Source organism: Salmo salar, chromosome ssa01 (genome assembly GCF_905237065.1).
Source record: "Salmo salar chromosome ssa01, Ssal_v3.1, whole genome shotgun sequence".
NCBI classification, from domain to species: domain Eukaryota; kingdom Metazoa; phylum Chordata; class Actinopteri; order Salmoniformes; family Salmonidae; genus Salmo; species Salmo salar.
The window spans coordinates 6,157,499-6,184,440 of record NC_059442.1 but is presented as its reverse complement, the minus strand read 5'-3'; the positions used below and the strand labels follow the sequence as shown (position 1 = coordinate 6,184,440).

General features: G+C 50.7%; 1 protein-coding gene across 5 annotated transcripts in view; it reads left to right on the top strand.

Annotated features, from left to right (window-relative positions):
• Positions 1-26,733, top strand: part of map4k5 (mitogen-activated protein kinase kinase kinase kinase 5) — a 148,013-nt gene extending 121,280 nt beyond the window's left edge. For 4 of the 5 annotated variants that reach the window (XM_045709476.1, XM_045709445.1, XM_045709553.1 and 1 more), the window contains 2 exons: positions 1,781-1,836; positions 25,672-26,732. In XM_045709476.1, the coding sequence (XP_045565432.1) occupies positions 1,781-1,836; positions 25,672-25,759 (144 nt within the window). In that variant the 3' untranslated portion in view covers positions 25,760-26,732. Of the gene's footprint in view, positions 1-1,780; positions 1,837-25,671 lie in introns of all 5 variants that reach the window. The other variant, XM_045709575.1, reaches the window with a different exon arrangement.
• The last annotated feature ends 209 nt before the right edge of the window (positions 26,734-26,942 follow it).

The following is a 26,942-nucleotide window of genomic DNA, read 5'->3' as shown; positions in this document are numbered from 1 at the left end:
GCTACTGAGGTCATGGGGGGCTACTGAGGTCATGGGGGGCTACTGAGGTCATGGGGGCTACTGAAGTCATATGGGGGGGGCTACTGAGGTCATATGGGGGGGCTACTGAGGTCATGGGGGGGCTACTGAGGTCATGGGGGGCTACTGAGGTCATGGGGGGACTACTGAAGTCATATGGGGGGCTACTGAGGTCATATGGGGGGGCTACTGAGGTCATATGGGGGGGCTACTGAGGTCATATGGGGGGGTCTACTGAGGTCATATGGGGGGGGCTACTGAGGTCATGGGGGGCTACTGAGGTCATATGGGGGATTACTGAGGTCATGGGGGCTACTGAGGTCATATGGGGGGTTACTGAGGTCATATGGGGGGCTACTGAGGTCATATGGGGGGGCTACTGAGGTCATATGGGGGGGGCTACTGAGGTCATATGGGGGGTTACTGAGGTCATATGGGGGGGCTACTGAAGTCATATGGGGGGCTACTGAGGTCATGGGGGGCTACTGAGGTCATATGGGGGGCTACTGAGGTCATATGGGGGGCTACTGAGGTCATGGGGGCTACTGAGGTCATATGGGGGGCTACTGAGGTCATATGGGGGGGCTACTGAGGTCATATGGGGGGGTTACTGAGGTCATATGGGGGGCTACTGAGGTCATATGGGGGGCTACTGAGGTCATATGGGGGGTTACTGAGGTCATATGGGGGGGTTACTGAGGTCATATGGGGGGGTTACTGAGGTCATATGGGGGGTTACTGAGGTCATATGGGGGTTACTGAGGTCATATGGGGGGGTTACTGAGGTCATATGGGGGGTTACTGAGGTCATATGGGGGGCTACTGAGGTCATATGGGGGGCTACTGAGGTCATATGGGGGGCGGCTACTGAGGTCATATGGGGGGGCTACTGAGGTCATATGGGGGGGCTACTGAGGTCATATGGGGGGTTACTGAGGTCATATGGGGGGTTACTGAGGTCATATGGGGGGGTTACTGAGGTCATATGGGGGGGGCTACTGAGGTCGTGGGGGGGTCTACTGAGGTCATGTGGGGGGGCTACTGAGGTCTGTAATCATGGGATGGACTGTAATGGGGAAATATAAGATCGCTCACTTATACTTTGCATAGAAATGAAGACTCCTTGTAAAGTGTTAACAGTATTGGGGCAAAACCATGACTGGGTACAGTTTAATGTTCCATGTAGCTCCTCATCAATGTCCCTGTGTATGTTTCCATGTTGATTAATGTCCCTGTGTATGTTTCCATGTCAATTAATGTCCCTGTGTATGTTTCCATGTTGATTAATGTCCCTGTGTATGTTTCCATGTCGATTAATGTCCCTGTGTATGTTTCCATGTTGATTAATGTCCCTGTGTATGTTTCCATGTTGATTAATGTCCCTGTGTATGTTTCCATGTCGATTAATGTCCCTGTGTATGTTTCCATGTTGATTAATGTCCCTGTGTATGTTTCCATGTTGATTAATGTCCCTGTGTATGTTTCCATGTTGATTAATGTCCCTGTGTATGTTTCCATGTTGATTAATGTCCCTGTGTATGTTTCCATGTTGATTAATGTCCCTGTGTATGTTTCCATGTTGATTAATGTCCCTGTGTATGTTTCCATGTTGATTAATGTCCCTGTGTATGTTTCCATGTCGATTAATGTCCCTGTGTATGTTTCCATGTTGATTAATGTCCCTGTGTATGTTTCCATGTTGATTAATGTCCCTGTGTATGTTTCCGTGTTGATGAAGTCTATTCCTTCCTTTAATCTACAGGTCACCCAGGAGATTTCTGATCCCAGCCGAGTCTTCCGTCTCCTCGGATCTGACAGGTTGGTGCTTGAAATGATTGTGTTTTTAACTCTTTTTCTGTCTGTCTGTCTGTCTGTCTGTCTGTCTGTCTGTCTGTCTGTCTGTCTGTCTGTCTGTCTGTCTTCCAGATCTGACAGGTTGGTGCTTCAAATGATTGTATTTTAATTATTCACTTACCTGTCCTCATTCCCCCTCTCTGTCTCAACTTTTCGCTCTTTCTCTCACTCTCTCTTTACTTTCTGCCTCCCCCATCTCTTTCCTCTGTTTTCCATTCTAGTTGTATAGATGATTTATGTAGTGCCCTTTGACCTCTATAAAGCCACAGAGGCAGGGCTGGTAGCTAGTGGCTGTCTCCAGGGAGCAAGTGTCCTCCCACAGGTCCCTGTGTTTAACCATCGCCTGGAAACCACCAAACATCCTACTTCTCTCTCCGTCTTTCTCTTTCTCCCCCCCCCCCCCCCTCCTCCCCTTAGTCTGAGTCCTCTTCAGACTTCTCTATAGAGGAGAGGTCCCCAGCTCTGGTGGCTGTCTCTCTCTCTCTCCGTCTCTCTCCGTCTCTCTCTCTCTCTCCGTCTCTCTCCGTCTCTCCGTCTTTCTCTGTCTCCTCCCCTCCCCTTAGTCTGAGTCCTCTTCAGACTTCTCTATAGAGGAGAGGTCCCCAGCTCTGGTGGCTGTCTCTCTCTCTCTCCGTCTCTCTCTCTCTCTCCGTCTCTCTCCGTCTCTCCGTCTTTCTCTGTCTCCTCCCCTCCCCTTAGTCTGAGTCCTCTTCAGACTTCTCTGTAGAGGAGAGGTCCCCAGCTCTGGTGACTGTCTCTCTCTCTCTCCGTCTCTCTCTCCGTCTCTCTCCGTCTCTCTCTCCGTCTCTCTCTCCGTCTCTCTCTCCGTCTCTCTCTGTCTCTCTCGCTCTCTCTCTCTCTCTCTCTGTCGCTCTCTCTCTCTCTCTCCGTCTCTCTCTGTCTCGCTCTCTCTGTCCGTCTCTCTGTCTCGCTCTCTCTCTCCGTCTCTCTCTGTCTCGCTCTCTCTCTCCGTCTCTCTCTGTCTCGCTCTCTCTCTCCGTCTCTCTCTGTCTCGCTCTCTCTCTCCGTCTCTCTCCGTCTCTCTCTGTCTCGCTCTCTCTCTCCGTCTCTCTCTGTCTCGCTCTCTCTCTCCGTCTCTCTCTGTCTCGCTCTCTCTCTCTGTCTCGCTCTCTCTCTCCGTCTCTCTCTGTCTCGCTCTCTCTCTCCGTCTCTCTCTGTCTCGCTCTCTCTCTCCGTCTCTCTCCGTCTCTCTCTGTCTCGCTCTCTCTCTCCGTCTCTCTCCGTCTCTCTCTGTCTCGCTCTCTCTCTCCGTCTCTCTCTGTCTCGCTCTCTCTCTCCGTCTCTCTCTGTCTCGCTCTCTCTCTCCGTCTCTCTCTGTCTTGCTCTCTCTCTCCGTCTCTCTCTGTCTCGCTCTCTCTCTCCGTCTCTCTCTGTCTCGCTCTCTCTCTCCGTCTCTCTCTGTCTCGCTCTCTCTCTCCGTCTCTCTCTGTCTCGCTCTCTCTCTCTGTCTCTCTCTGTCTCTCTCCGTCTCTCTCTGTCTCTTTCTCTCTCTCTGTCTCTCTCCGTCTTTCTCTTTCTCCCCCCCCCTCCCCTTAGTCTGAGTCCTCTTCAGACCTCTCTATAGAGGAGAGGTCCCCAGCTCTGGTGACTGTCTCTCTCTCCCTCTCTCTCCAGGTCTGCTTCCGTTGCTATGACGAAGCATGTGCCCCAGATCACACAACCGTGGTTATAAATCAACAATCTTTCATCATTCAAACACTTTGAGTCTGAGTGGGATACCTCATTGTAATCTCAATGCTATCAGAAGAGGCTTGTAAAACCTCCATGTTATCTATGTGACTCACATTATAGCTTCTGGTTGGTTACATGCTGCAGAGTGGGCGGGGCAGTCCCCTAGCCCGCTACACCAGTCCTCAACTATAGAAACCACTCAATGTGATTTAACTCCCTGGTTGGTTACATGCTGCAGAGTGGGCAGAGTGGGCAGGGCAGTATCCTAGCCCGCTACACCAGTCCTCAACTATAGAAACCACTCAATGTGATTTAACTCCCTGGTTGGTTACATGCTGCAGAGTGGGCAGAGTGGGCAGGGCAGTATCCTAGCCCTCTACACCAGTCCTCAACTATAGAAACCAGTCAATGTGATTTAACTCCCTGGTTGGTTACATGCTGCAGAGTGGGCAGAGTGGGCAGGGCAGTATCCTAGCCCTCTACACCAGTCCTCAACTATAGAAACCACTCAATGTGATTTAACTCCCTGGTTGGTTACATGCTGCAGAGTGGGCAGAGTGGGCAGGGCAGTATCCTAGCCCTCTACACCAGTCCTCAACTATAGAAACCACTCAATGTGATTTAACTCCCTGTTTGGTTACATGCTGCAGAGTGGGCAGAGTGGGCAGGGCAGTATCCTAGCCCGCTACACCAGTCCCCAACTATAGAAACCACTCAATGTGATTTAACTCCCTGGTTGGTTACATGCTGCAGAGTGGGCAGGGCAGTATCCTAGCCCTCTACACCAGTCCTCAACTATAGAAACCACTCAATGTGATTTAACTCCCTGGTTGGTTACATGCTGCAGAGTGGGCAGAGTGGGCGGGGCAGTATCCTAGCCCGCTACACCAGTCCTCAACTATAGAAACCACTCAATGTGATTTAACTCCCTGGTTGGTTACATGCTGCAGAGTGGGCAGGGCAGTATCCTAGCCCTCTACACCAGTCCTCAACTATAGAAACCAGTCAATGTGATTTAACTCCCTGGTTGGTTACATGCTGCAGAGTGGGCAGGGCAGTATCCTAGCCCGCTACACCAGTCCTCAACTATAGAAACCACTCAATGTGATTTAACTCCCTGGTTGGTTACATGCTGCAGAGTGGGCAGAGTGGGCAGGGCAGTATCCTAGCCCTCTACACCAGTCCTCAACTATAGAAACCAGTCAATGTGATTTAACTCCCTGGTTGGTTACATGCTGCAGAGTGGGCAGGGCAGTATCCTAGCCCGCTACACCAGTCCTCAACTATAGAAACCAGTCAATGTGATTTAACTCCCTGGTTGGTTACATGCTGCAGAGTGGGCAGAGTGGGCAGGGCAGTATCCTAGCCCTCTACACCAGTCCTCAACTATAGAAACCACTCAATGTGATTTAACTCCCTGGTTGGTTACATGCTGCAGAGTGGGCAGAGTGGGCAGGGCAGTATCCTAGCCCTCTACACCAGTCCTCAACTATAGAAACCACTCAATGTGATTTAACTCCCTGGTTGGTTACATGCTGCAGAGTGGGCAGGGCAGTATCCTAGCCCTCTACACCAGTCCTCAACTATAGAAACCAGTCAATGTGATTTAACTCCCTGGTTGGTTACATGCTGCAGAGTGGGCAGGGCAGTATCCTAGCCCTCTACACCAGTCCTCAACTATAGAAACCACTCAATGTGATTTAACTCCCTGGTTGGTTACATGCTGCAGAGTGGGCAGAGTGGGCGGGGCAGTATCCTAGCCCGCTACACCAGTCCTCAACTATAGAAACCACTCAATGTGATTTAACTCCCTGGTTGGTTACATGCTGCAGAGTGGGCAGAGTGGGCAGGGCAGTATCCTAGCCCTCTACACCAGTCCCCAACTATAGAAACCAGTCAATGTGATTTAACTCCCTGGTTGGTTACATGCTGCAGAGTGGGCAGGGCAGTATCCTAGCCCTCTACACCAGTCCTCAACTATAGAAACCACTCAATGTGATTTAACTCCCTGGTTGGTTACATGCTGCAGAGTGGGCAGGGCAGTATCCTAGCCCGCTACACCAGTCCTCAACTATAGAAACCACTCAATGTGATTTAACTCCCTGGTTGGTTACATGCTGCAGAGTGGGCAGAGTGGGCAGGGCAGTATCCTAGCCCTCTACACCAGTCCTCAACTATAGAAACCACTCAATGTGATTTAACTCCCTGGTTGGTTACATGCTGCAGAGTGGGCAGGGCAGTATCCTAGCCCTCTACACCAGTCCTCAACTATAGAAACCACTCAATGTGATTTAACTCCCTGGTTGGTTACATGCTGCAGAGTGGGCAGAGTGGGCAGGGCAGTATCCTAGCCCTCTACACCAGTCCCCAACTATAGAAACCAGTCAATGTGATTTAACTCCCTGGTTGGTTACATGCTGCAGAGTGGGCAGAGTGGGCAGGGCAGTATCCTAGCCCTCTACACCAGTCCTCAACTATAGAAACCACTCAATGTGATTTAACTCCCTGGTTGGTTACATGCTGCAGAGTGGGCAGGGCAGTATCCTAGCCCTCTACACCAGTCCTCAACTATAGAAACCACTCAATGTGATTTAACTCCCTGGTTGGTTACATGCTGCAGAGTGGGCAGAGTGGGCAGGGCAGTATCCTAGCCCTCTACACCAGTCCCCAACTATAGAAACCACTCAATGTGATTTAACTCCCTGGTTGGTTACATGCTGCAGAGTGGGCAGAGTGGGCAGGGCAGTATCCTAGCCCGCTACACCAGTCCTCAACTATAGAAACCACTCAATGTGATTTAACTCCCTGGTTGGTTACATGCTGCAGAGTGGGCAGGGCAGTATCCTAGCCCTCTACACCAGTCCTCAACTATAGAAACCACTCAATGTGATTTAACTCCCTGGTTGGTTACATGCTGCAGAGTGGGCAGGGCAGTATCCTAGCCCTCTACACCAGTCCCCAACTATAGAAACCACTCAATGTGATTTAACTCCCTGGTTGGTTACATGCTGCAGAGTGGGCAGAGTGGGCAGGGCAGTATCCTAGCCCTCTACACCAGTCCTCAACTATAGAAACCAGTCAATGTGATTTAACTCCCTGGTTGGTTACATGCTGCAGAGTGGGCAGGGCAGTATCCTAGCCCTCTACACCAGTCCTCAACTATAGAAACCACTCAATGTTATTTAACTCCCTGGTTGGTTACATGCTGCAGAGTGGGCAGGGCAGTATCCTAGCCCTCTACACCAGTCCTCAACTATAGAAACCACTCAATGTGATTTAACTCCCTGGTTGGTTACATGCTGCAGAGTGGGCAGGGCAGTATCCTAGCCCTCTACACCAGTCCTCAACTATAGAAACCACTCAATGTGATTTAACTCCCTGGTTGGTTACATGCTGCAGAGTGGGCAGGGCAGTATCCTAGCCCTCTACACCAGTCCTCAACTATAGAAACCAGTCAATGTGATTTAACTCCCTGGTTGGTTACATGCTGCAGAGTGGGCAGGGCAGTATCCTAGCCCTCTACACCAGTCCTCAACTATAGAAACCACTCAATGTGATTTAACTCCCTGGTTGGTTACATGCTGCAGAGTGGGCAGAGTGGGCAGGGCAGTATCCTAGCCCTCTACACCAGTCCTCAACTATAGAAACCAGTCAATGTGATTTAACTCCCTGGTTGGTTACATGCTGCAGAGTGGGCAGAGTGGGCAGGGCAGTATCCTAGCCCTCTACACCAGTCCTCAACTATAGAAACCACTCAATGTGATTTAACTCCCTGGTTGGTTACATGCTGCAGAGTGGGCAGGGCAGTATCCTAGCCCTCTACACCAGTCCCCAACTATAGAAACCACTCAATGTGATTTAACTCCCTGGTTGGTTACATGCTGCAGAGTGGGCAGAGTGGGCAGGGCAGTATCCTAGCCCTCTACACCAGTCCCCAACTATAGAAACCACTCAATGTGATTTAACTCCCTGGTTGGTTACATGCTGCAGAGTGGGCAGAGTGGGCAGGGCAGTATCCTAGCCCTCTACACCAGTCCTCAACTATAGAAACCAGTCAATGTGATTTAACTCCCTGGTTGGTTACATGCTGCAGAGTGGGCAGGGCAGTATCCTAGCCCTCTACACCAGTCCCCAACTATAGAAACCAGTCAATGTGATTTAACTCCCTGGTTGGTTACATGCTGCAGAGTGGGCAGAGTGGGCAGGGCAGTATCCTAGCCCTCTACACCAGTCCCCAACTATAGAAACCACTCAATGTGATTTAACTCCCCTGGTTGGTTACATGCTGCAGAGTGGGCAGAGTGGGCAGGGCAGTATCCTAGCCCTCTACACCAGTCCTCAACTATAGAAACCAGTCAATGTGATTTAACTCCCTGGTTGGTTACATGCTGCAGAGTGGGCAGAGTGGGCAGGGCAGTATCCTAGCCCTCTACACCAGTCCTCAACTATAGAAACCACTCAATGTGATTTAACTCCCTGGTTGGTTACATGCTGCAGAGTGGGCAGAGTGGGCAGGGCAGTATCCTAGCCCTCTACACCAGTCCTCAACTATAGAAACCACTCAATGTGATTTAACTCCCTGGTTGGTTACATGCTGCAGAGTGGGCAGGGCAGTATCCTAGCCCTCTACACCAGTCCTCAACTATAGAAACCAGTCAATGTGATTTAACTCCCTGGTTGGTTACATGCTGCAGAGTGGGCAGGGCAGTATCCTAGCCCTCTACACCAGTCCTCAACTATAGAAACCACTCAATGTGATTTAACTCCCTGGTTGGTTACATGCTGCAGAGTGGGCAGAGTGGGCGGGGCAGTATCCTAGCCCGCTACACCAGTCCTCAACTATAGAAACCACTCAATGTGATTTAACTCCCTGGTTGGTTACATGCTGCAGAGTGGGCAGAGTGGGCAGGGCAGTATCCTAGCCCTCTACACCAGTCCCCAACTATAGAAACCAGTCAATGTGATTTAACTCCCTGGTTGGTTACATGCTGCAGAGTGGGCAGGGCAGTATCCTAGCCCTCTACACCAGTCCTCAACTATAGAAACCACTCAATGTGATTTAACTCCCTGGTTGGTTACATGCTGCAGAGTGGGCAGGGCAGTATCCTAGCCCGCTACACCAGTCCTCAACTATAGAAACCACTCAATGTGATTTAACTCCCTGGTTGGTTACATGCTGCAGAGTGGGCAGAGTGGGCAGGGCAGTATCCCTAGCCCTCTACACCAGTCCTCAACTATAGAAACCACTCAATGTGATTTAACTCCCTGGTTGGTTACATGCTGCAGAGTGGGCAGGGCAGTATCCTAGCCCTCTACACCAGTCCTCAACTATAGAAACCACTCAATGTGATTTAACTCCCTGGTTGGTTACATGCTGCAGAGTGGGCAGAGTGGGCAGGGCAGTATCCTAGCCCTCTACACCAGTCCCCAACTATAGAAACCAGTCAATGTGATTTAACTCCCTGGTTGGTTACATGCTGCAGAGTGGGCAGAGTGGGCAGGGCAGTATCCTAGCCCTCTACACCAGTCCTCAACTATAGAAACCACTCAATGTGATTTAACTCCCTGGTTGGTTACATGCTGCAGAGTGGGCAGGGCAGTATCCTAGCCCTCTACACCAGTCCTCAACTATAGAAACCAGTCAATGTGATTTAACTCCCTGGTTGGTTACATGCTGCAGAGTGGGCAGGGCAGTATCCTAGCCCTCTACACCAGTCCTCAACTATAGAAACCACTCAATGTGATTTAACTCCCTGGTTGGTTACATGCTGCAGAGTGGGCAGAGTGGGCAGGGCAGTATCCTAGCCCTCTACACCAGTCCTCAACTATAGAAACCAGTCAATGTGATTTAACTCCCTGGTTGGTTACATGCTGCAGAGTGGGCAGGGCAGTATCCTAGCCCTCTACACCAGTCCCCAACTATAGAAACCAGTCAATGTGATTTAACTCCCTGGTTGGTTACATGCTGCAGAGTGGGCAGAGTGGGCAGGGCAGTATCCTAGCCCTCTACACCAGTCCCCAACTATAGAAACCACTCAATGTGATTTAACTCCCTGGTTGGTTACATGCTGCAGAGTGGGCAGAGTGGGCAGGGCAGTATCCTAGCCCTCTACACCAGTCCTCAACTATAGAAACCAGTCAATGTGATTTAACTCCCTGGTTGGTTACATGCTGCAGAGTGGGCAGAGTGGGCAGGGCAGTATCCTAGCCCTCTACACCAGTCCTCAACTATAGAAACCACTCAATGTGATTTAACTCCCTGGTTGGTTACATGCTGCAGAGTGGGCAGAGTGGGCAGGGCAGTATCCTAGCCCTCTACACCAGTCCTCAACTATAGAAACCACTCAATGTGATTTAACTCCCTGGTTGGTTACATGCTGCAGAGTGGGCAGGGCAGTATCCTAGCCCTCTACACCAGTCCTCAACTATAGAAACCAGTCAATGTGATTTAACTCCCTGGTTGGTTACATGCTGCAGAGTGGGCAGGGCAGTATCCTAGCCCTCTACACCAGTCCTCAACTATAGAAACCACTCAATGTGATTTAACTCCCTGGTTGGTTACATGCTGCAGAGTGGGCAGAGTGGGCAGGGCAGTATCCTAGCCCTCTACACCAGTCCTCAACTATAGAAACCACTCAATGTGATTTAACTCCCTGGTTGGTTACATGCTGCAGAGTGGGCAGGGCAGTATCCTAGCCCTCTACACCAGTCCTCAACTATAGAAACCAGTCAATGTGATTTAACTCCCTGGTTGGTTACATGCTGCAGAGTGGGCAGGGCAGTATCCTAGCCCTCTACACCAGTCCTCAACTATAGAAACCACTCAATGTGATTTAACTCCCTGGTTGGTTACATGCTGCAGAGTGGGCAGAGTGGGCGGGGCAGTATCCTAGCCCGCTACACCAGTCCTCAACTATAGAAACCACTCAATGTGATTTAACTCCCTGGTTGGTTACATGCTGCAGAGTGGGCAGAGTGGGCAGGGCAGTATCCTAGCCCTCTACACCAGTCCCCAACTATAGAAACCAGTCAATGTGATTTAACTCCCTGGTTGGTTACATGCTGCAGAGTGGGCAGGGCAGTATCCTAGCCCTCTACACCAGTCCTCAACTATAGAAACCACTCAATGTGATTTAACTCCCTGGTTGGTTACATGCTGCAGAGTGGGCAGGGCAGTATCCTAGCCCGCTACACCAGTCCTCAACTATAGAAACCACTCAATGTGATTTAACTCCCTGGTTGGTTACATGCTGCAGAGTGGGCAGAGTGGGCAGGGCAGTATCCTAGCCCTCTACACCAGTCCTCAACTATAGAAACCACTCAATGTGATTTAACTCCCTGGTTGGTTACATGCTGCAGAGTGGGCAGGGCAGTATCCTAGCCCTCTACACCAGTCCTCAACTATAGAAACCACTCAATGTGATTTAACTCCCTGGTTGGTTACATGCTGCAGAGTGGGCAGAGTGGGCAGGGCAGTATCCTAGCCCTCTACACCAGTCCCCAACTATAGAAACCAGTCAATGTGATTTAACTCCCTGGTTGGTTACATGCTGCAGAGTGGGCAGAGTGGGCAGGGCAGTATCCTAGCCCTCTACACCAGTCCTCAACTATAGAAACCACTCAATGTGATTTAACTCCCTGGTTGGTTACATGCTGCAGAGTGGGCAGGGCAGTATCCTAGCCCTCTACACCAGTCCTCAACTATAGAAACCACTCAATGTGATTTAACTCCCTGGTTGGTTACATGCTGCAGAGTGGGCAGAGTGGGCAGGGCAGTATCCTAGCCCTCTACACCAGTCCCCAACTATAGAAACCACTCAATGTGATTTAACTCCCTGGTTGGTTACATGCTGCAGAGTGGGCAGAGTGGGCAGGGCAGTATCCTAGCCCGCTACACCAGTCCTCAACTATAGAAACCACTCAATGTGATTTAACTCCCTGGTTGGTTACATGCTGCAGAGTGGGCAGGGCAGTATCCTAGCCCTCTACACCAGTCCTCAACTATAGAAACCACTCAATGTGATTTAACTCCCTGGTTGGTTACATGCTGCAGAGTGGGCAGGGCAGTATCCTAGCCCTCTACACCAGTCCCCAACTATAGAAACCACTCAATGTGATTTAACTCCCTGGTTGGTTACATGCTGCAGAGTGGGCAGAGTGGGCAGGGCAGTATCCTAGCCCTCTACACCAGTCCTCAACTATAGAAACCAGTCAATGTGATTTAACTCCCTGGTTGGTTACATGCTGCAGAGTGGGCAGGGCAGTATCCTAGCCCTCTACACCAGTCCTCAACTATAGAAACCACTCAATGTGATTTAACTCCCCTGGTTGGTTACATGCTGCAGAGTGGGCAGGGCAGTATCCTAGCCCTCTACACCAGTCCTCAACTATAGAAACCACTCAATGTGATTTAACTCCCTGGTTGGTTACATGCTGCAGAGTGGGCAGGGCAGTATCCTAGCCCTCTACACCAGTCCTCAACTATAGAAACCAGTCAATGTGATTTAACTCCCTGGTTGGTTACATGCTGCAGAGTGGGCAGGGCAGTATCCTAGCCCTCTACACCAGTCCTCAACTATAGAAACCAGTCAATGTGATTTAACTCCCTGGTTGGTTACATGCTGCAGAGTGGGCAGGGCAGTATCCTAGCCCTCTACACCAGTCCTCAACTATAGAAACCACTCAATGTGATTTAACTCCCTGGTTGGTTACATGCTGCAGAGTGGGCAGAGTGGGCAGGGCAGTATCCTAGCCCTCTACACCAGTCCTCAACTATAGAAACCAGTCAATGTGATTTAACTCCCTGGTTGGTTACATGCTGCAGAGTGGGCAGAGTGGGCAGGGCAGTATCCTAGCCCTCTACACCAGTCCTCAACTATAGAAACCACTCAATGTGATTTAACTCCCTGGTTGGTTACATGCTGCAGAGTGGGCAGGGCAGTATCCTAGCCCTCTACACCAGTCCCCAACTATAGAAACCACTCAATGTGATTTAACTCCCTGGTTGGTTACATGCTGCAGAGTGGGCAGAGTGGGCAGGGCAGTATCCTAGCCCTCTACACCAGTCCCCAACTATAGAAACCACTCAATGTGATTTAACTCCCTGGTTGGTTACATGCTGCAGAGTGGGCAGAGTGGGCAGGGCAGTATCCTAGCCCTCTACACCAGTCCTCAACTATAGAAACCAGTCAATGTGATTTAACTCCCTGGTTGGTTACATGCTGCAGAGTGGGCAGGGCAGTATCCTAGCCCTCTACACCAGTCCCCAACTATAGAAACCAGTCAATGTGATTTAACTCCCTGGTTGGTTACATGCTGCAGAGTGGGCAGAGTGGGCAGGGCAGTATCCTAGCCCTCTACACCAGTCCCCAACTATAGAAACCACTCAATGTGATTTAACTCCCTGGTTGGTTACATGCTGCAGAGTGGGCAGAGTGGGCAGGGCAGTATCCTAGCCCTCTACACCAGTCCTCAACTATAGAAACCAGTCAATGTGATTTAACTCCCTGGTTGGTTACATGCTGCAGAGTGGGCAGAGTGGGCAGGGCAGTATCCTAGCCCTCTACACCAGTCCTCAACTATAGAAACCACTCAATGTGATTTAACTCCCTGGTTGGTTACATGCTGCAGAGTGGGCAGAGTGGGCAGGGCAGTATCCTAGCCCGCTACACCAGTCCTCAACTATAGAAACCACTCAATGTGATTTAACTCCCTGGTTGGTTACATGCTGCAGAGTGGGCAGAGTGGGCAGGGCAGTATCCTAGCCCTCTACACCAGTCCTCAACTATAGAAACCACTCAATGTGATTTAACTCCCTGGTTGGTTACATGCTGCAGAGTGGGCAGGGCAGTATCCTAGCCCTCTACACCAGTCCTCAACTATAGAAACCACTCAATGTGATTTAACTCCCTGGTTGGTTACATGCTGCAGAGTGGGCAGAGTGGGCAGGGCAGTATCCTAGCCCTCTACACCAGTCCCCAACTATAGAAACCAGTCAATGTGATTTAACTCCCTGGTTGGTTACATGCTGCAGAGTGGGCAGAGTGGGCAGGGCAGTATCCTAGCCCTCTACACCAGTCCTCAACTATAGAAACCACTCAATGTGATTTAACTCCCTGGTTGGTTACATGCTGCAGAGTGGGCAGGGCAGTATCCTAGCCCTCTACACCAGTCCTCAACTATAGAAACCACTCAATGTGATTTAACTCCCTGGTTGGTTACATGCTGCAGAGTGGGCAGAGTGGGCAGGGCAGTATCCTAGCCCTCTACACCAGTCCCCAACTATAGAAACCACTCAATGTGATTTAACTCCCTGGTTGGTTACATGCTGCAGAGTGGGCAGAGTGGGCAGGGCAGTATCCTAGCCCGCTACACCAGTCCTCAACTATAGAAACCACTCAATGTGATTTAACTCCCTGGTTGGTTACATGCTGCAGAGTGGGCAGGGCAGTATCCTAGCCCTCTACACCAGTCCTCAACTATAGAAACCACTCAATGTGATTTAACTCCCTGGTTGGTTACATGCTGCAGAGTGGGCAGGGCAGTATCCTAGCCCTCTACACCAGTCCCCAACTATAGAAACCACTCAATGTGATTTAACTCCCTGGTTGGTTACATGCTGCAGAGTGGGCAGAGTGGGCAGGGCAGTATCCTAGCCCTCTACACCAGTCCTCAACTATAGAAACCAGTCAATGTGATTTAACTCCCTGGTTGGTTACATGCTGCAGAGTGGGCAGGGCAGTATCCTAGCCCTCTACACCAGTCCTCAACTATAGAAACCACTCAATGTGATTTAACTCCCTGGTTGGTTACATGCTGCAGAGTGGGCAGGGCAGTATCCTAGCCCTCTACACCAGTCCTCAACTATAGAAACCACTCAATGTGATTTAACTCCCTGGTTGGTTACATGCTGGCAGAGTGGGCGGGGGTGTCTCTCCGCCCTACCCCCAGTCCTCAACTATAGAAACCAGTCAATGTGATTTAACTCCCTGGTTGGTTACATGCTGCAGAGTGGGCAGGGCAGTATCCTAGCCCTCTACACCAGTCCTCAACTATAGAAACCAGTCAATGTGATTTAACTCCCTGGTTGGTTACATGCTGCAGAGTGGGCAGGGCAGTATCCTAGCCCTCTACACCAGTCCTCAACTATAGAAACCACTCAATGTGATTTAACTCCCTGGTTGGTTACATGCTGCAGAGTGGGCAGAGTGGGCAGGGCAGTATCCTAGCCCTCTACACCAGTCCTCAACTATAGAAACCAGTCAATGTGATTTAACTCCCTGGTTGGTTACATGCTGCAGAGTGGGCAGAGTGGGCAGGGCAGTATCCTAGCCCTCTACACCAGTCCTCAACTATAGAAACCACTCAATGTGATTTAACTCCCTGGTTGGTTACATGCTGCAGAGTGGGCAGGGCAGTATCCTAGCCCTCTACACCAGTCCCCAACTATAGAAACCACTCAATGTGATTTAACTCCCTGGTTGGTTACATGCTGCAGAGTGGGCAGAGTGGGCAGGGCAGTATCCTAGCCCTCTACACCAGTCCCCAACTATAGAAACCACTCAATGTGATTTAACTCCCTGGTTGGTTACATGCTGCAGAGTGGGCAGAGTGGGCAGGGCAGTATCCTAGCCCTCTACACCAGTCCTCAACTATAGAAACCAGTCAATGTGATTTAACTCCCTGGTTGGTTACATGCTGCAGAGTGGGCAGGGCAGTATCCTAGCCCTCTACACCAGTCCCCAACTATAGAAACCAGTCAATGTGATTTAACTCCCTGGTTGGTTACATGCTGCAGAGTGGGCAGAGTGGGCAGGGCAGTATCCTAGCCCTCTACACCAGTCCCCAACTATAGAAACCACTCAATGTGATTTAACTCCCTGGTTGGTTACATGCTGCAGAGTGGGCAGAGTGGGCAGGGCAGTATCCTAGCCCTCTACACCAGTCCTCAACTATAGAAACCAGTCAATGTGATTTAACTCCCTGGTTGGTTACATGCTGCAGAGTGGGCAGAGTGGGCAGGGCAGTATCCTAGCCCTCTACACCAGTCCTCAACTATAGAAACCACTCAATGTGATTTAACTCCCTGGTTGGTTACATGCTGCAGAGTGGCAGAGTGGGCAAGTGGGCAGTATCCTAGCCCTCTACACCAGTCCTCAACTATAGAAACCACTCAATGTGATTTAACTCCCTGGTTGGTTACATGCTGCAGAGTGGGCAGGGCAGTATCCTAGCCCTCTACACCAGTCCTCAACTATAGAAACCACTCAATGTGATTTAACTCCCTGGTTGGTTACATGCTGCAGAGTGGGCAGAGTGGGCAGGGCAGTATCCTAGCCCTCTACACCAGTCCTCAACTATAGAAACCACTCAATGTGATTTAACTCCCTGGTTGGTTACATGCTGCAGAGTGGGCAGGGCAGTATCCTAGCCCTCTACACCAGTCCTCAACTATAGAAACCAGTCAATGTGATTTAACTCCCTGGTTGGTTACATGCTGCAGAGTGGGCAGGGCAGTATCCTAGCCCTCTACACCAGTCCTCAACTATAGAAACCAGTCAATGTGATTTAACTCCCCTGGTTGGTTACATGCTGCAGAGTGGGCAGAGTGGGCAGGGCAGTATCCTAGCCCTCTACACCAGTCCTCAACTATAGAAACCAGTCAATGTGATTTAACTCCCTGGTTGGTTACATGCTGCAGAGTGGGCAGGGCAGTATCCTAGCCCTCTACACCAGTCCTCAACTATAGAAACCAGTCAATGTGATTTAACTCCCTGGTTGGTTACATGCTGCAGAGTGGGCAGGGCAGTATCCTAGCCCTCTACACCAGTCCTCAACTATAGAAACCACTCAATGTGATTTAACTCCCTGGTTGGTTACATGCTGCAGAGTGGGCAGAGTGGGCAGGGCAGTATCCTAGCCCTCTACACCAGTCCTCAACTATAGAAACCACTCAATGTGATTTAACTCCCTGGTTGGTTACATGCTGCAGAGTGGGCAGAGTGGGCAGGGCAGTATCCTAGCCCTCTACACCAGTCCTCAACTATAGAAACCAGTCAATGTGATTTAACTCCCTGGTTGGTTACATGCTGCAGAGTGGGCAGAGTGGGCAGGGCAGTATCCTAGCCCGCTACACCAGTCCTCAACTATAGAAACCACTCAATGTGATTTAACTCCCTGGTTGGTTACATGCTGCAGAGTGGGCAGAGTGGGCAGGGCAGTATCCTAGCCCTCTACACCAGTCCTCAACTATAGAAACCACTCAATGTGATTTAACTCCCTGGTTGGTTACATGCTGCAGAGTGGGCAGAGTGGGCAGGGCAGTACCCTAGCCCTCTACACCAGTCCTCAACTATAGAAACCAGTCAATGTGATTTAACTCCCTGGTTGGTTACATGCTGCAGAGTGGGCAGAGTGGGCAGGGCAGTATCCTAGCCCTCTACACCAGTCCTCAACTATAGAAACCACTCAATGTGATTTAACTCCCTGGTTGGTTACATGCTGCAGAGTGGGCAGGGCAGTATCCTAGCCCTCTACACCAGTCCTCAACTATAGAAACCACTCAATGTGATTTAACTCCCTGGTTGGTTACATGCTGCAGAGTGGGCAGGGCAGTATCCTAGCCCTCTACACCAGTCCTCAACTATAGAAACCACTCAATGTGATTTAACTCCCTGGTTGGTTACATGCTGCAGAGTGGGCAGGGCAGTATCCTAGCCCTCTACACCAGTCCCCAACTATAGAAACCACTCAATGTGATTTAACTCCCTGGTTGGTTACATGCTGCAGAGTGGGCAGAGTGGGCAGGGCAGTATCCTAGCCCTCTACACCAGTCCTCAACTATAGAAACCAGTCAATGTGATTTAACTCCCTGGTTGGTTACATGCTGCAGAGTGGGCAGGGCAGTATCCTAGCCCTCTACACCAGTCCTCAACTATAGAAACCACTCAATATGATTTAACTCCCTGGTTGGTTACATGCTGCAGAGTGGGCAGAGTGGGCAGGGCAGTATCCTAGCCCTCTACACCAGTCCTCAACTATAGAAACCACTCAATGTGATTTAACTCCCTGGTTGGTTACATGCTGCAGAGTGGGCAGGGCAGTATCCTAGCCCGCTACACCAGTCCTCAACTATAGAAACCAGTCAATGTGATTTAACTCCCTGGTTGGTTACATGCTGCAGAGTGGGCAGGGCAGTATCCTAGCCCGCTACACCAGTCCTCAACTATAGAAACCACTCAATGTGATTTAACTCCCTGGTTGGTTACATGCTGCAGAGTGGGCAGGGCAGTATCCTAGCCCTCTACACCAGTCCTCAACTATAGAAACCACTCAATGTGATTTAACTCCCTGGTTGGTTACATGCTGCAGAGTGGGCAGGGCAGTATCCTAGCCCTCTACACCAGTCCTCAACTATAGAAACCACTCAATGTGATTTAACTCCCTGGTTGGTTACATGCTGCAGAGTGGGCAGAGTGGGCAGGGCAGTATCCTAGCCCTCTACACCAGTCCTCAACTATAGAAACCAGTCAATGTGATTTAACTCCCTGGTTGGTTACATGCTGCAGAGTGGGCAGAGTGGGCAGGGCAGTATCCTAGCCCTCTACACCAGTCCTCAACTATAGAAACCAGTCAATGTGATTTAACTCCCTGGTTGGTTACATGCTGCAGAGTGGGCAGAGTGGGCAGGGCAGTATCCTAGCCCTCTACACCAGTCCTCAACTATAGAAACCAGTCAATGTGATTTAACTCCCTGGTTGGTTACATGCTGCAGAGTGGGCAGAGTGGGCAGGGCAGTATCCTAGCCCTCTACACCAGTCCTCAACTATAGAAACCACTCAATGTGATTTAACTCCCTGGTTGGTTACATGCTGCAGAGTGGGCAGGGCAGTATCCTAGCCCTCTACACCAGTCCTCAACTATAGAAACCACTCAATGTGATTTAACTCCCTGGTTGGTTACATGCTGCAGAGTGGGCAGAGTGGGCAGGGCAGTATCCTAGCCCTCTACACCAGTCCTCAACTATAGAAACCACTCAATGTGATTTAACTCCCTGGTTGGTTACATGCTGCAGAGTGGGCAGGGCAGTATCCTAGCCCTCTACACCAGTCCTCAACTATAGAAACCAGTCAATGTGATTTAACTCCCTGGTTGGTTACATGCTGCAGAGTGGGCAGGGCAGTATCCTAGCCCTCTACACCAGTCCTCAACTATAGAAACCACTCAATGTGATTTAACTCCCTGGTTGGTTACATGCTGCAGAGTGGGCAGAGTGGGCAGGGCAGTATCCTAGCCCTCTACACCAGTCCTCAACTATAGAAACCAGTCAATGTGATTTAACTCCCTGGTTGGTTACATGCTGCAGAGTGGGCAGAGTGGGCAGGGCAGTATCCTAGCCCTCTACACCAGTCCTCAACTATAGAAACCACTCAATGTTATTTAACTCCCTGGTTGGTTACATGCTGCAGAGTGGGCAGGGCAGTATCCTAGCCCTCTACACCAGTCCCCAACTATAGAAACCACTCAATGTGATTTAACTCCCTGGTTGGTTACATGCTGCAGAGTGGGCAGAGTGGGCAGGGCAGTATCCTAGCCCTCTACACCAGTCCTCAACTATAGAAACCACTCAATGTGATTTAACTCCCTGGTTGGTTACATGCTGCAGAGTGGGCAGAGTGGGCAGGGCAGTATCCTAGCCCTCTACACCAGTCCTCAACTATAGAAACCACTCAATGTGATTTAACTCCCTGGTTGGTTACATGCTGCAGAGTGGGCAGGGCAGTATCCTAGCCCTCTACACCAGTCCTCAACTATAGAAACCACTCAATGTGATTTAACTCCCTGGTTGGTTACATGCTGCAGAGTGGGCAGAGTGGGCAGGGCAGTATCCTAGCCCTCTACACCAGTCCTCAACTATAGAAACCACTCAATGTGATTTAACTCCCTGGTTGGTTACATGCTGCAGAGTGGGCAGAGTGGGCAGGGCAGTATCCTAGCCCTCTACACCAGTCCTCAACTATAGAAACCACTCAATGTGATTTAACTCCCTGTTTGGTTACATGCTGCAGAGTGGGCAGAGTGGGCAGGGCAGTATCCTAGCCCGCTACACCAGTCCTCAACTATAGAAACCACTCAATGTGATTTAACTCCCTGGTTGGTTACATGCTGCAGAGTGGGCAGAGTGGGCAGGGCAGTATCCTAGCCCGCTACACCAGTCCTCAACTATAGAAACCACTCAATGTGATTTAACTCCCTGGTTGGTTACATGCTGCAGAGTGGGCAGGGCAGTATCCTAGCCCTCTACACCAGTCCCCAACTATAGAAACCAGTCAATGTGATTTAACTCCCTGGTTGGTTACATGCTGCAGAGTGGGCAGAGTGGGCAGGGCAGTATCCTAGCCCTCTACACCAGTCCTCAACTATAGAAACCACTCAATGTGATTTAACTCCCTGGTTGGTTACATGCTGCAGAGTGGGCAGGGCAGTATCCTAGCCCTCTACACCAGTCCTCAACTATAGAAACCACTCAATGTGATTTAACTCCCTGGTTGGTTACATGCTGCAGAGTGGGCAGAGTGGGCAGGGCAGTATCCTAGCCCTCTACACCAGTCCCCAACTATAGAAACCACTCAATGTGATTTAACTCCCTGGTTGGTTACATGCTGCAGAGTGGGCAGAGTGGGCAGGGCAGTATCCTAGCCCGCTACACCAGTCCTCAACTATAGAAACCACTCAATGTGATTTAACTCCCTGGTTGGTTACATGCTGCAGAGTGGGCAGAGTGGGCAGGGCAGTATCCTAGCCCTCTACACCAGTCCTCAACTATAGAAACCACTCAATGTGATTTAACTCCCTGGTTGGTTACATGCTGCAGAGTGGGCAGGGCAGTATCCTAGCCCTCTACACCAGTCCTCAACTATAGAAACCACTCAATGTGATTTAACTCCCTGGTTGGTTACATGCTGCAGAGTGGGCAGGGCAGTATCCTAGCCCTCTACACCAGTCCTCAACTATAGAAACCACTCAATGTGATTTAACTCCCTGGTTGGTTACATGCTGCAGAGTGGGCAGGGCAGTATCCTAGCCCTCTACACCAGTCCTCAACTATAGAAACCAGTCAATGTGATTTAACTCCCTGGTTGGTTACATGCTGCAGAGTGGGCAGAGTGGGCAGGGCAGTATCCTAGCCCTCTACACCAGTCCTCAACTATAGAAACCACTCAATGTGATTTAACTCCCTGTTTGGTTACATGCTGCAGAGTGGGCAGAGTGGGCAGGGCAGTATCCTAGCCCTCTACACCAGTCCTCAACTATAGAAACCAGTCAATGTGATTTAACTCCCTGGTTGGTTACATGCTGCAGAGTGGGCAGGGCAGTATCCTAGCCCTCTACACCAGTCCTCAACTATAGAAACCACTCAATGTGATTTAACTCCCTGGTTGGTTACATGCTGCAGAGTGGGCAGGGCAGTATCCTAGCCCTCTACACCAGTCCTCAACTATAGAAACCACTCAATGTGATTTAACGTCCTGGCTCGGACACATTTCCCACCCTGTGGTGGTAGATCTCCTAGTAATGATGGTTCTCCCAGGACAAGGCCCCGTGGTGCTTTAGGCTCAGCCCATTCTGATTCTCCTGCAACAGCCTGTGCTCTGCCAATCCAACCTGAATGTTTTATTCAGACTGGCACCTGGGCACTGCCACGCCAGCCTGGTTTGAGTGTCTCTCTGCTCCTCTGTAATTCCATCTGATAAATCAGACACTCTGGTCTTGGACTGTTACCCTCTGTGGGCAGAGATACTCCTCATCTCATCTGTCACTCTGCCGGAAGGATGGCACCACCCTCTCTACTCCTCATAATCTCTGTCTAGCTGCCTGCTACTCTTTAACCCACCAAGATATTCTAGCAATTCTATTCAATGAATTCTGTTCTGTTCTGTGTGTGTTTTCTCCAGATGGGGACCTGGTTAGCAGCTATAACCCGCTGTAGTGTTGTTGTTGTGGTTCTGGAGAGCTGCTGCTAACTGACATCTCTCTCTCTAACAGGGTGGTGGTTCTGGAGAGCTGCTGCTAACTGACATCTCTCTCTCTAACAGGGTGGTGGTTCTGGAGAGCTGCTGCTAACTGACATCTCTCTCTCTAACAGGGTGGTGGTTCTGGAGAGCTGCTGCTAACTGACATCTCTCTCTCTAACAGGGTGGTGGTTCTGGAGAGCTGCTGCTAACTGACATCTCTCTCTCTAACAGGGTGGTGGTTCTGGAGAGCTGCTGCTAACTGACATCTCTCTCTCTCTAACAGGGTGGTGGTTCTGGAGAGCTGCTGCTAACTGACATCTCTCTCTAACAGGGTGGTGGTTCTGGAGAGCTGCTGCTAACTGACATCTCTCTCTAACAGGGTGGTGGTTCTGGAGAGCTGCTGCTAACTGACATCTCTCTCTCTAACAGGGTGGTGGTTCTGGAGAGCTGCTGCTAACTGACATCTCTCTCTAACAGGGTGGTGGTTCTGGAGAGCTGCTGCTAACTGACATCTCTCTCTAACAGGGTGGTGGTTCTGGAGAGCTGCTGCTAACTGACATCTCTCTCTAAAAGGGTGGTGGTTCTGGAGAGCTGCTGCTAACTGACATCTCTCTCTCTAACAGGGTGGTGGTTCTGGAGAGCTGCTGCTAACTGACATCTCTCTCTCTAACAGGGTGGTGGTTCTGGAGAGCTGCTGCTAACTGACATCTCTCTCTCTAACAGGGTGGTGGTTCTGGAGAGCTGCTGCTAACTGACATCTCTCTCTAACAGGGTGGTGGTTCTGGAGAGCTGCTGCTAACTGACATCTCTCTCTCTAACAGGGTGGTGGTTCTGGAGAGCTGCTGCTAACTGACATCTCTCTCTCTAACAGGGTGGTGGTTCTGGAGAGCTGCTGCTAACTGACATCTCTCTCTCTAACAGGGTGGTGGTTCTGGAGAGCTGCTGCTAACTGACATCTCTCTCTCTAACAGGGTGGTGGTTCTGGAGAGCTGCTGCTAACTGACATCTCTCTCTCTAACAGGGTGGTGGTTCTGGAGAGCTGCTGCTAACTGACATCTCTCTCTAACAGGGTGGTGGTTCTGGAGAGCTGCTGCTAACTGACATCTCTCTCTCTAACAGGGTGGTGGTTCTGGAGAGCTGCTGCTAACTGACATCTCTCTCTCTCTAACAGGGTGGTGGTTCTGGAGAGCTGCTGCTAACTGACATCTCTCTCTCTAACAGGGTGGTGGTTCTGGAGAGCTGCTGCTAACTGACATCTCTCTCTAACAGGGTGGTGGTTCTGGAGAGCTGCTGCTAACTGACATCTCTCTCTAACAGGGTGGTGGTTCTGGAGAGCTGCTGCTAACTGACATCTCTCTCTCTAACAGGGTGGTGGTTCTGGAGAGCTGCTGCTAACTGACATCTCTCTCTCTCTAACAGGGTGGTGGTTCTGGAGAGCTGCTGCTAACTGACATCTCTCTCTCTCTAACAGGGTGGTGGTTCTGGAGAGCTGCTGCTAACTGACATCTCTCTCTCTAACAGGGTGGTGGCTCTGGAGAGCTGCTGCTAACTGACATCTCTCTCTCTAACAGGGTGGTGGCTCTGGAGAGCTGCTGCTAACTGACATCTCTCTCTCTAACAGGGTGGTGGTTCTGGAGAGCTGCTGCTAACTGACATCTCTCTCTAACAGGGTGGTGGTTCTGGAGAGCTGCTGCTAACTGACATCTCTCTCTAACAGGGTGGTGGTTCTGGAGAGCTGCTGCTAACTGACATCTCTCTCTAACAGGGTGGTGGTTCTGGAGAGCTGCTGCTAACTGACATCTCTCTCTAACAGGGTGGTGGTTCTGGAGAGCTGCTGCTAACTGACATCTCTCTCTCTAACAGGGTGGTGGTTCTGGAGAGCTGCTGCTAACTGACATCTCTCTCTCTAACAGGGTGGTGGTTCTGGAGAGCTGCTGCTAACTGACATCTCTCTCTCTAACAGGGTGGTGGTTCTGGAGAGCTGCTGCTAACTGACATCTCTCTCTAACAGGGTGGTGGTTCTGGAGAGCTGCTGCTAACTGACATCTCTCTCTAACAGGGTGGTGGTTCTGGAGAGCTGCTGCTAACTGACATCTCTCTCTAACAGGGTGGTGGTTCTGGAGAGCTGCTGCTAACTGACATCTCTCTCTCTAACAGGGTGGTGGTTCTGGAGAGCTGCTGCTAACTGACATCTCTCTCTAACAGGGTGGTGGTTCTGGAGAGCTGCTGCTAACTGACATCTCTCTCTAACAGGGTGGTGGTTCTGGAGAGCTGCTGCTAACTGACATCTCTCTCTCTAACAGGGTGGTGGTTCTGGAGAGCTGCTGCTAACTGACATCTCTCTCTCTAACAGGGTGGTGGTTCTGGAGAGCTGCTGCTAACTGACATCTCTCTCTAACAGGGTGGTGGTTCTGGAGAGCTGCTGCTAACTGACATCTCTCTCTCTAACAGGGTGGTGGTTCTGGAGAGCTGCTGCTAACTGACATCTCTCTCTAACAGGGTGGTGGTTCTGGAGAGCTGCTGCTAACTGACATCTCTCTCTAACAGGGTGGTGGTTCTGGAGAGCTGCTGCTAACTGACATCTCTCTCTAACAGGGTGGTGGTTCTGGAGAGCTGCTGCTAACTGACATCTCTCTCTCTAACAGGGTGGTGGTTCTGGAGAGCTGCTGCTAACTGACATCTCTCTCTCTAACAGGGTGGTGGTTCTGGAGAGCTGCTGCTAACTGACATCTCTCTCTCTAACAGGGTGGTGGTTCTGGAGAGCTGCTGCTAACTGACATCTCTCTCTCTAACAGGGTGGTGGTTCTGGAGAGCTGCTGCTAACTGACATCTCTCTCTCTAACAGGGTGGTGGTTCTGGAGAGCTGCTGCTAACTGACATCTCTCTCTCTAACAGGGTGGTGGTTCTGGAGAGCTGCTGCTAACTGACATCTCTCTCTCTAACAGGGTGGTGGTTCTGGAGAGCTGCTGCTAACTGACATCTCTCTCTCTAACAGGGTGGTGGTTCTGGAGAGCTGCTGCTAACTGACATCTCTCTCTCTAACAGGGTGGTGGTTCTGGAGAGCTGCTGCTAACTGACACTCTCTCTCTAACAGGGTGGTGGTTCTGGAGAGCTGCTGCTAACTGACATCTCTCTCTCTAACAGGGTGGTGGTTCTGGAGAGCTGCTGCTAACTGACATCTCTCTCTCTAACAGGGTGGTGGTTCTGGAGAGCTGCTGCTAACTGACATCTCTCTCTCTAACAGGGTGGTGGTTCTGGAGAGCTGCTGCTAACTGACATCTCTCTCTCTAACAGGGTGGTGGTTCTGGAGAGCTGCTGCTAACTGACATCTCTCTCTCTAACAGGGTGGTGGTTCTGGAGAGCTGCTGCTAACTGACATCTCTCTCTAACAGGGTGGTGGTTCTGGAGAGCTGCTGCTAACTGACATCTCTCTCTCTAACAGGGTGGTGGTTCTGGAGAGCTGCTGCTAACTGACATCTCTCTCTCTAACAGGGTGGTGGTTCTGGAGAGCTGCTGCTAACTGACATCTCTCTCTCTAACAGGGTGGTGGTTCTGGAGAGCTGCTGCTAACTGACATCTCTCTCTCTAACAGGGTGGTGGTTCTGGAGAGCTGCTGCTAACTGACATCTCTCTAACAGGGTGGTGGTTCTGGAGAGCTGCTGCTAACTGACATCTCTCTCTAAAAGGGTGGTGGTTCTGGAGAGCTGCTGCTAACTGACATCTCTCTCTCTAACAGGGTGGTGGTTCTGGAGAGCTGCTGCTAACTGACATCTCTCTCTCTAACAGGGTGGTGGTTCTGGAGAGCTGCTGCTAACTGACATCTCTCTCTCTAACAGGGTGGTGGTTCTGGAGAGCTGCTGCTAACTGACATCTCTCTCTCTAACAGGGTGGTGGTTCTGGAGAGCTGCTGCTAACTGACATTCTCTCTCTCTAACAGGGTGGTGGTTCTGGAGAGCTGCTGCTAACTGACATCTCTCTCTCTCTAACAGGGTGGTGGTTCTGGAGAGCTGCTGCTAACTGACATCTCTCTCTAACAGGGTGGTGGTTCTGGAGAGCTGCTGCTAACTGACATATCTCTCTCTCTTTCTAACAGGGTGGTGGTTCTGGAGAGTCGACCCACTGACAACCCCACAGCCCTCAGCAACCTGTACATCCTGGCTGGACATGAGAACAGTTACTAGCCCTTTAACCATGTTACCAGCTCATACCTGTGACCCAGTGACTCCACACAGAGAGAGGAGGAGCAGTGGAGAGCACCTACAGACCCATTGGATAGGTGAAGAATTACCAGGAAGTGGATAAGCTCACAGCAGTCCCTTCACTTCTCTCAGCAGGCTCTCATACCGCCTGAACTCATGGTACAACCACACATAGAACAATGAGACAGATACTTCACTGGATGTATAAAATGTGAAGCATCCGGGTTACCAAATATGGTAGTGAGAGGAAGGCCCACTGGCGGGCAGTGGGAGAAGATGGAACGAGATGGATTTTGACCGACATTCTGCAAATCTTCTCATCAATGAAACATTTGATCACAATACAGTTTTCTGTTCTCAAAACTAGAATCTGTTATGAACGGAATGGATTCATTTTTGTAGACTTTACCCTTTTTTTTTAAATCATGCTGTTACAAGGAGTGCAAAGGTGAATTGAGTTATTGCATACTTCACAGAGTAGGCGTTCCCTAACGGAAATATGTAGATGTATGCTAGAAGGCTCCAATAGGATCTTGCTAGATCGTGCTTGGCTCTGCCCACCTTCTTGCTTGTTCTGCCCACTATGACTCATTTGTTCCCATTGGAAACGACAGGCTGCGATCTATCTTGGTTTAGTTATATAAAATCTTAGGTTGAACTGTGTCACCAAACCCAGGAACTAGTTAGTGAATCCAGAAACAGCAGGTCATCAACCAACAGGTCAGACGAGGGGACTGTGATGCTTCAAGCAAAACCACCTCCTTCCTCAACACAGATCTTCCAACGGCCTTATGCTGAGCAGGCAAGCAGCACCTCCTCCTCCCTCTACAGTCCTGTCCACCACCACTCTCCCACCCTCACCCTGCAGCCTCCTCTCCCACCCTCACCCTGCAGCCTCCTCTCCCACCCTCACCCTGCAGCCTCCTCTCCCACCCTCACCCTGCAGCCTCCTCTCCCACCCTCACCCTGCAGCCTCCTCTCCCACCCTCACCCTGCAGCCTCCTCTCCCACCCTCACCCTGCAGCCTCCTCTCCCACCCCTCACCCTGCAGCCTCCTCTCCCACCCCTCACCCTGCAGCCTCCTCTCCCACCCTCACCCTGCAGCCTCCTCTCCCACCCCTCACCCTGCAGCCTCCTCTCCCACCCTCACCCTGCAGCCTCCTCT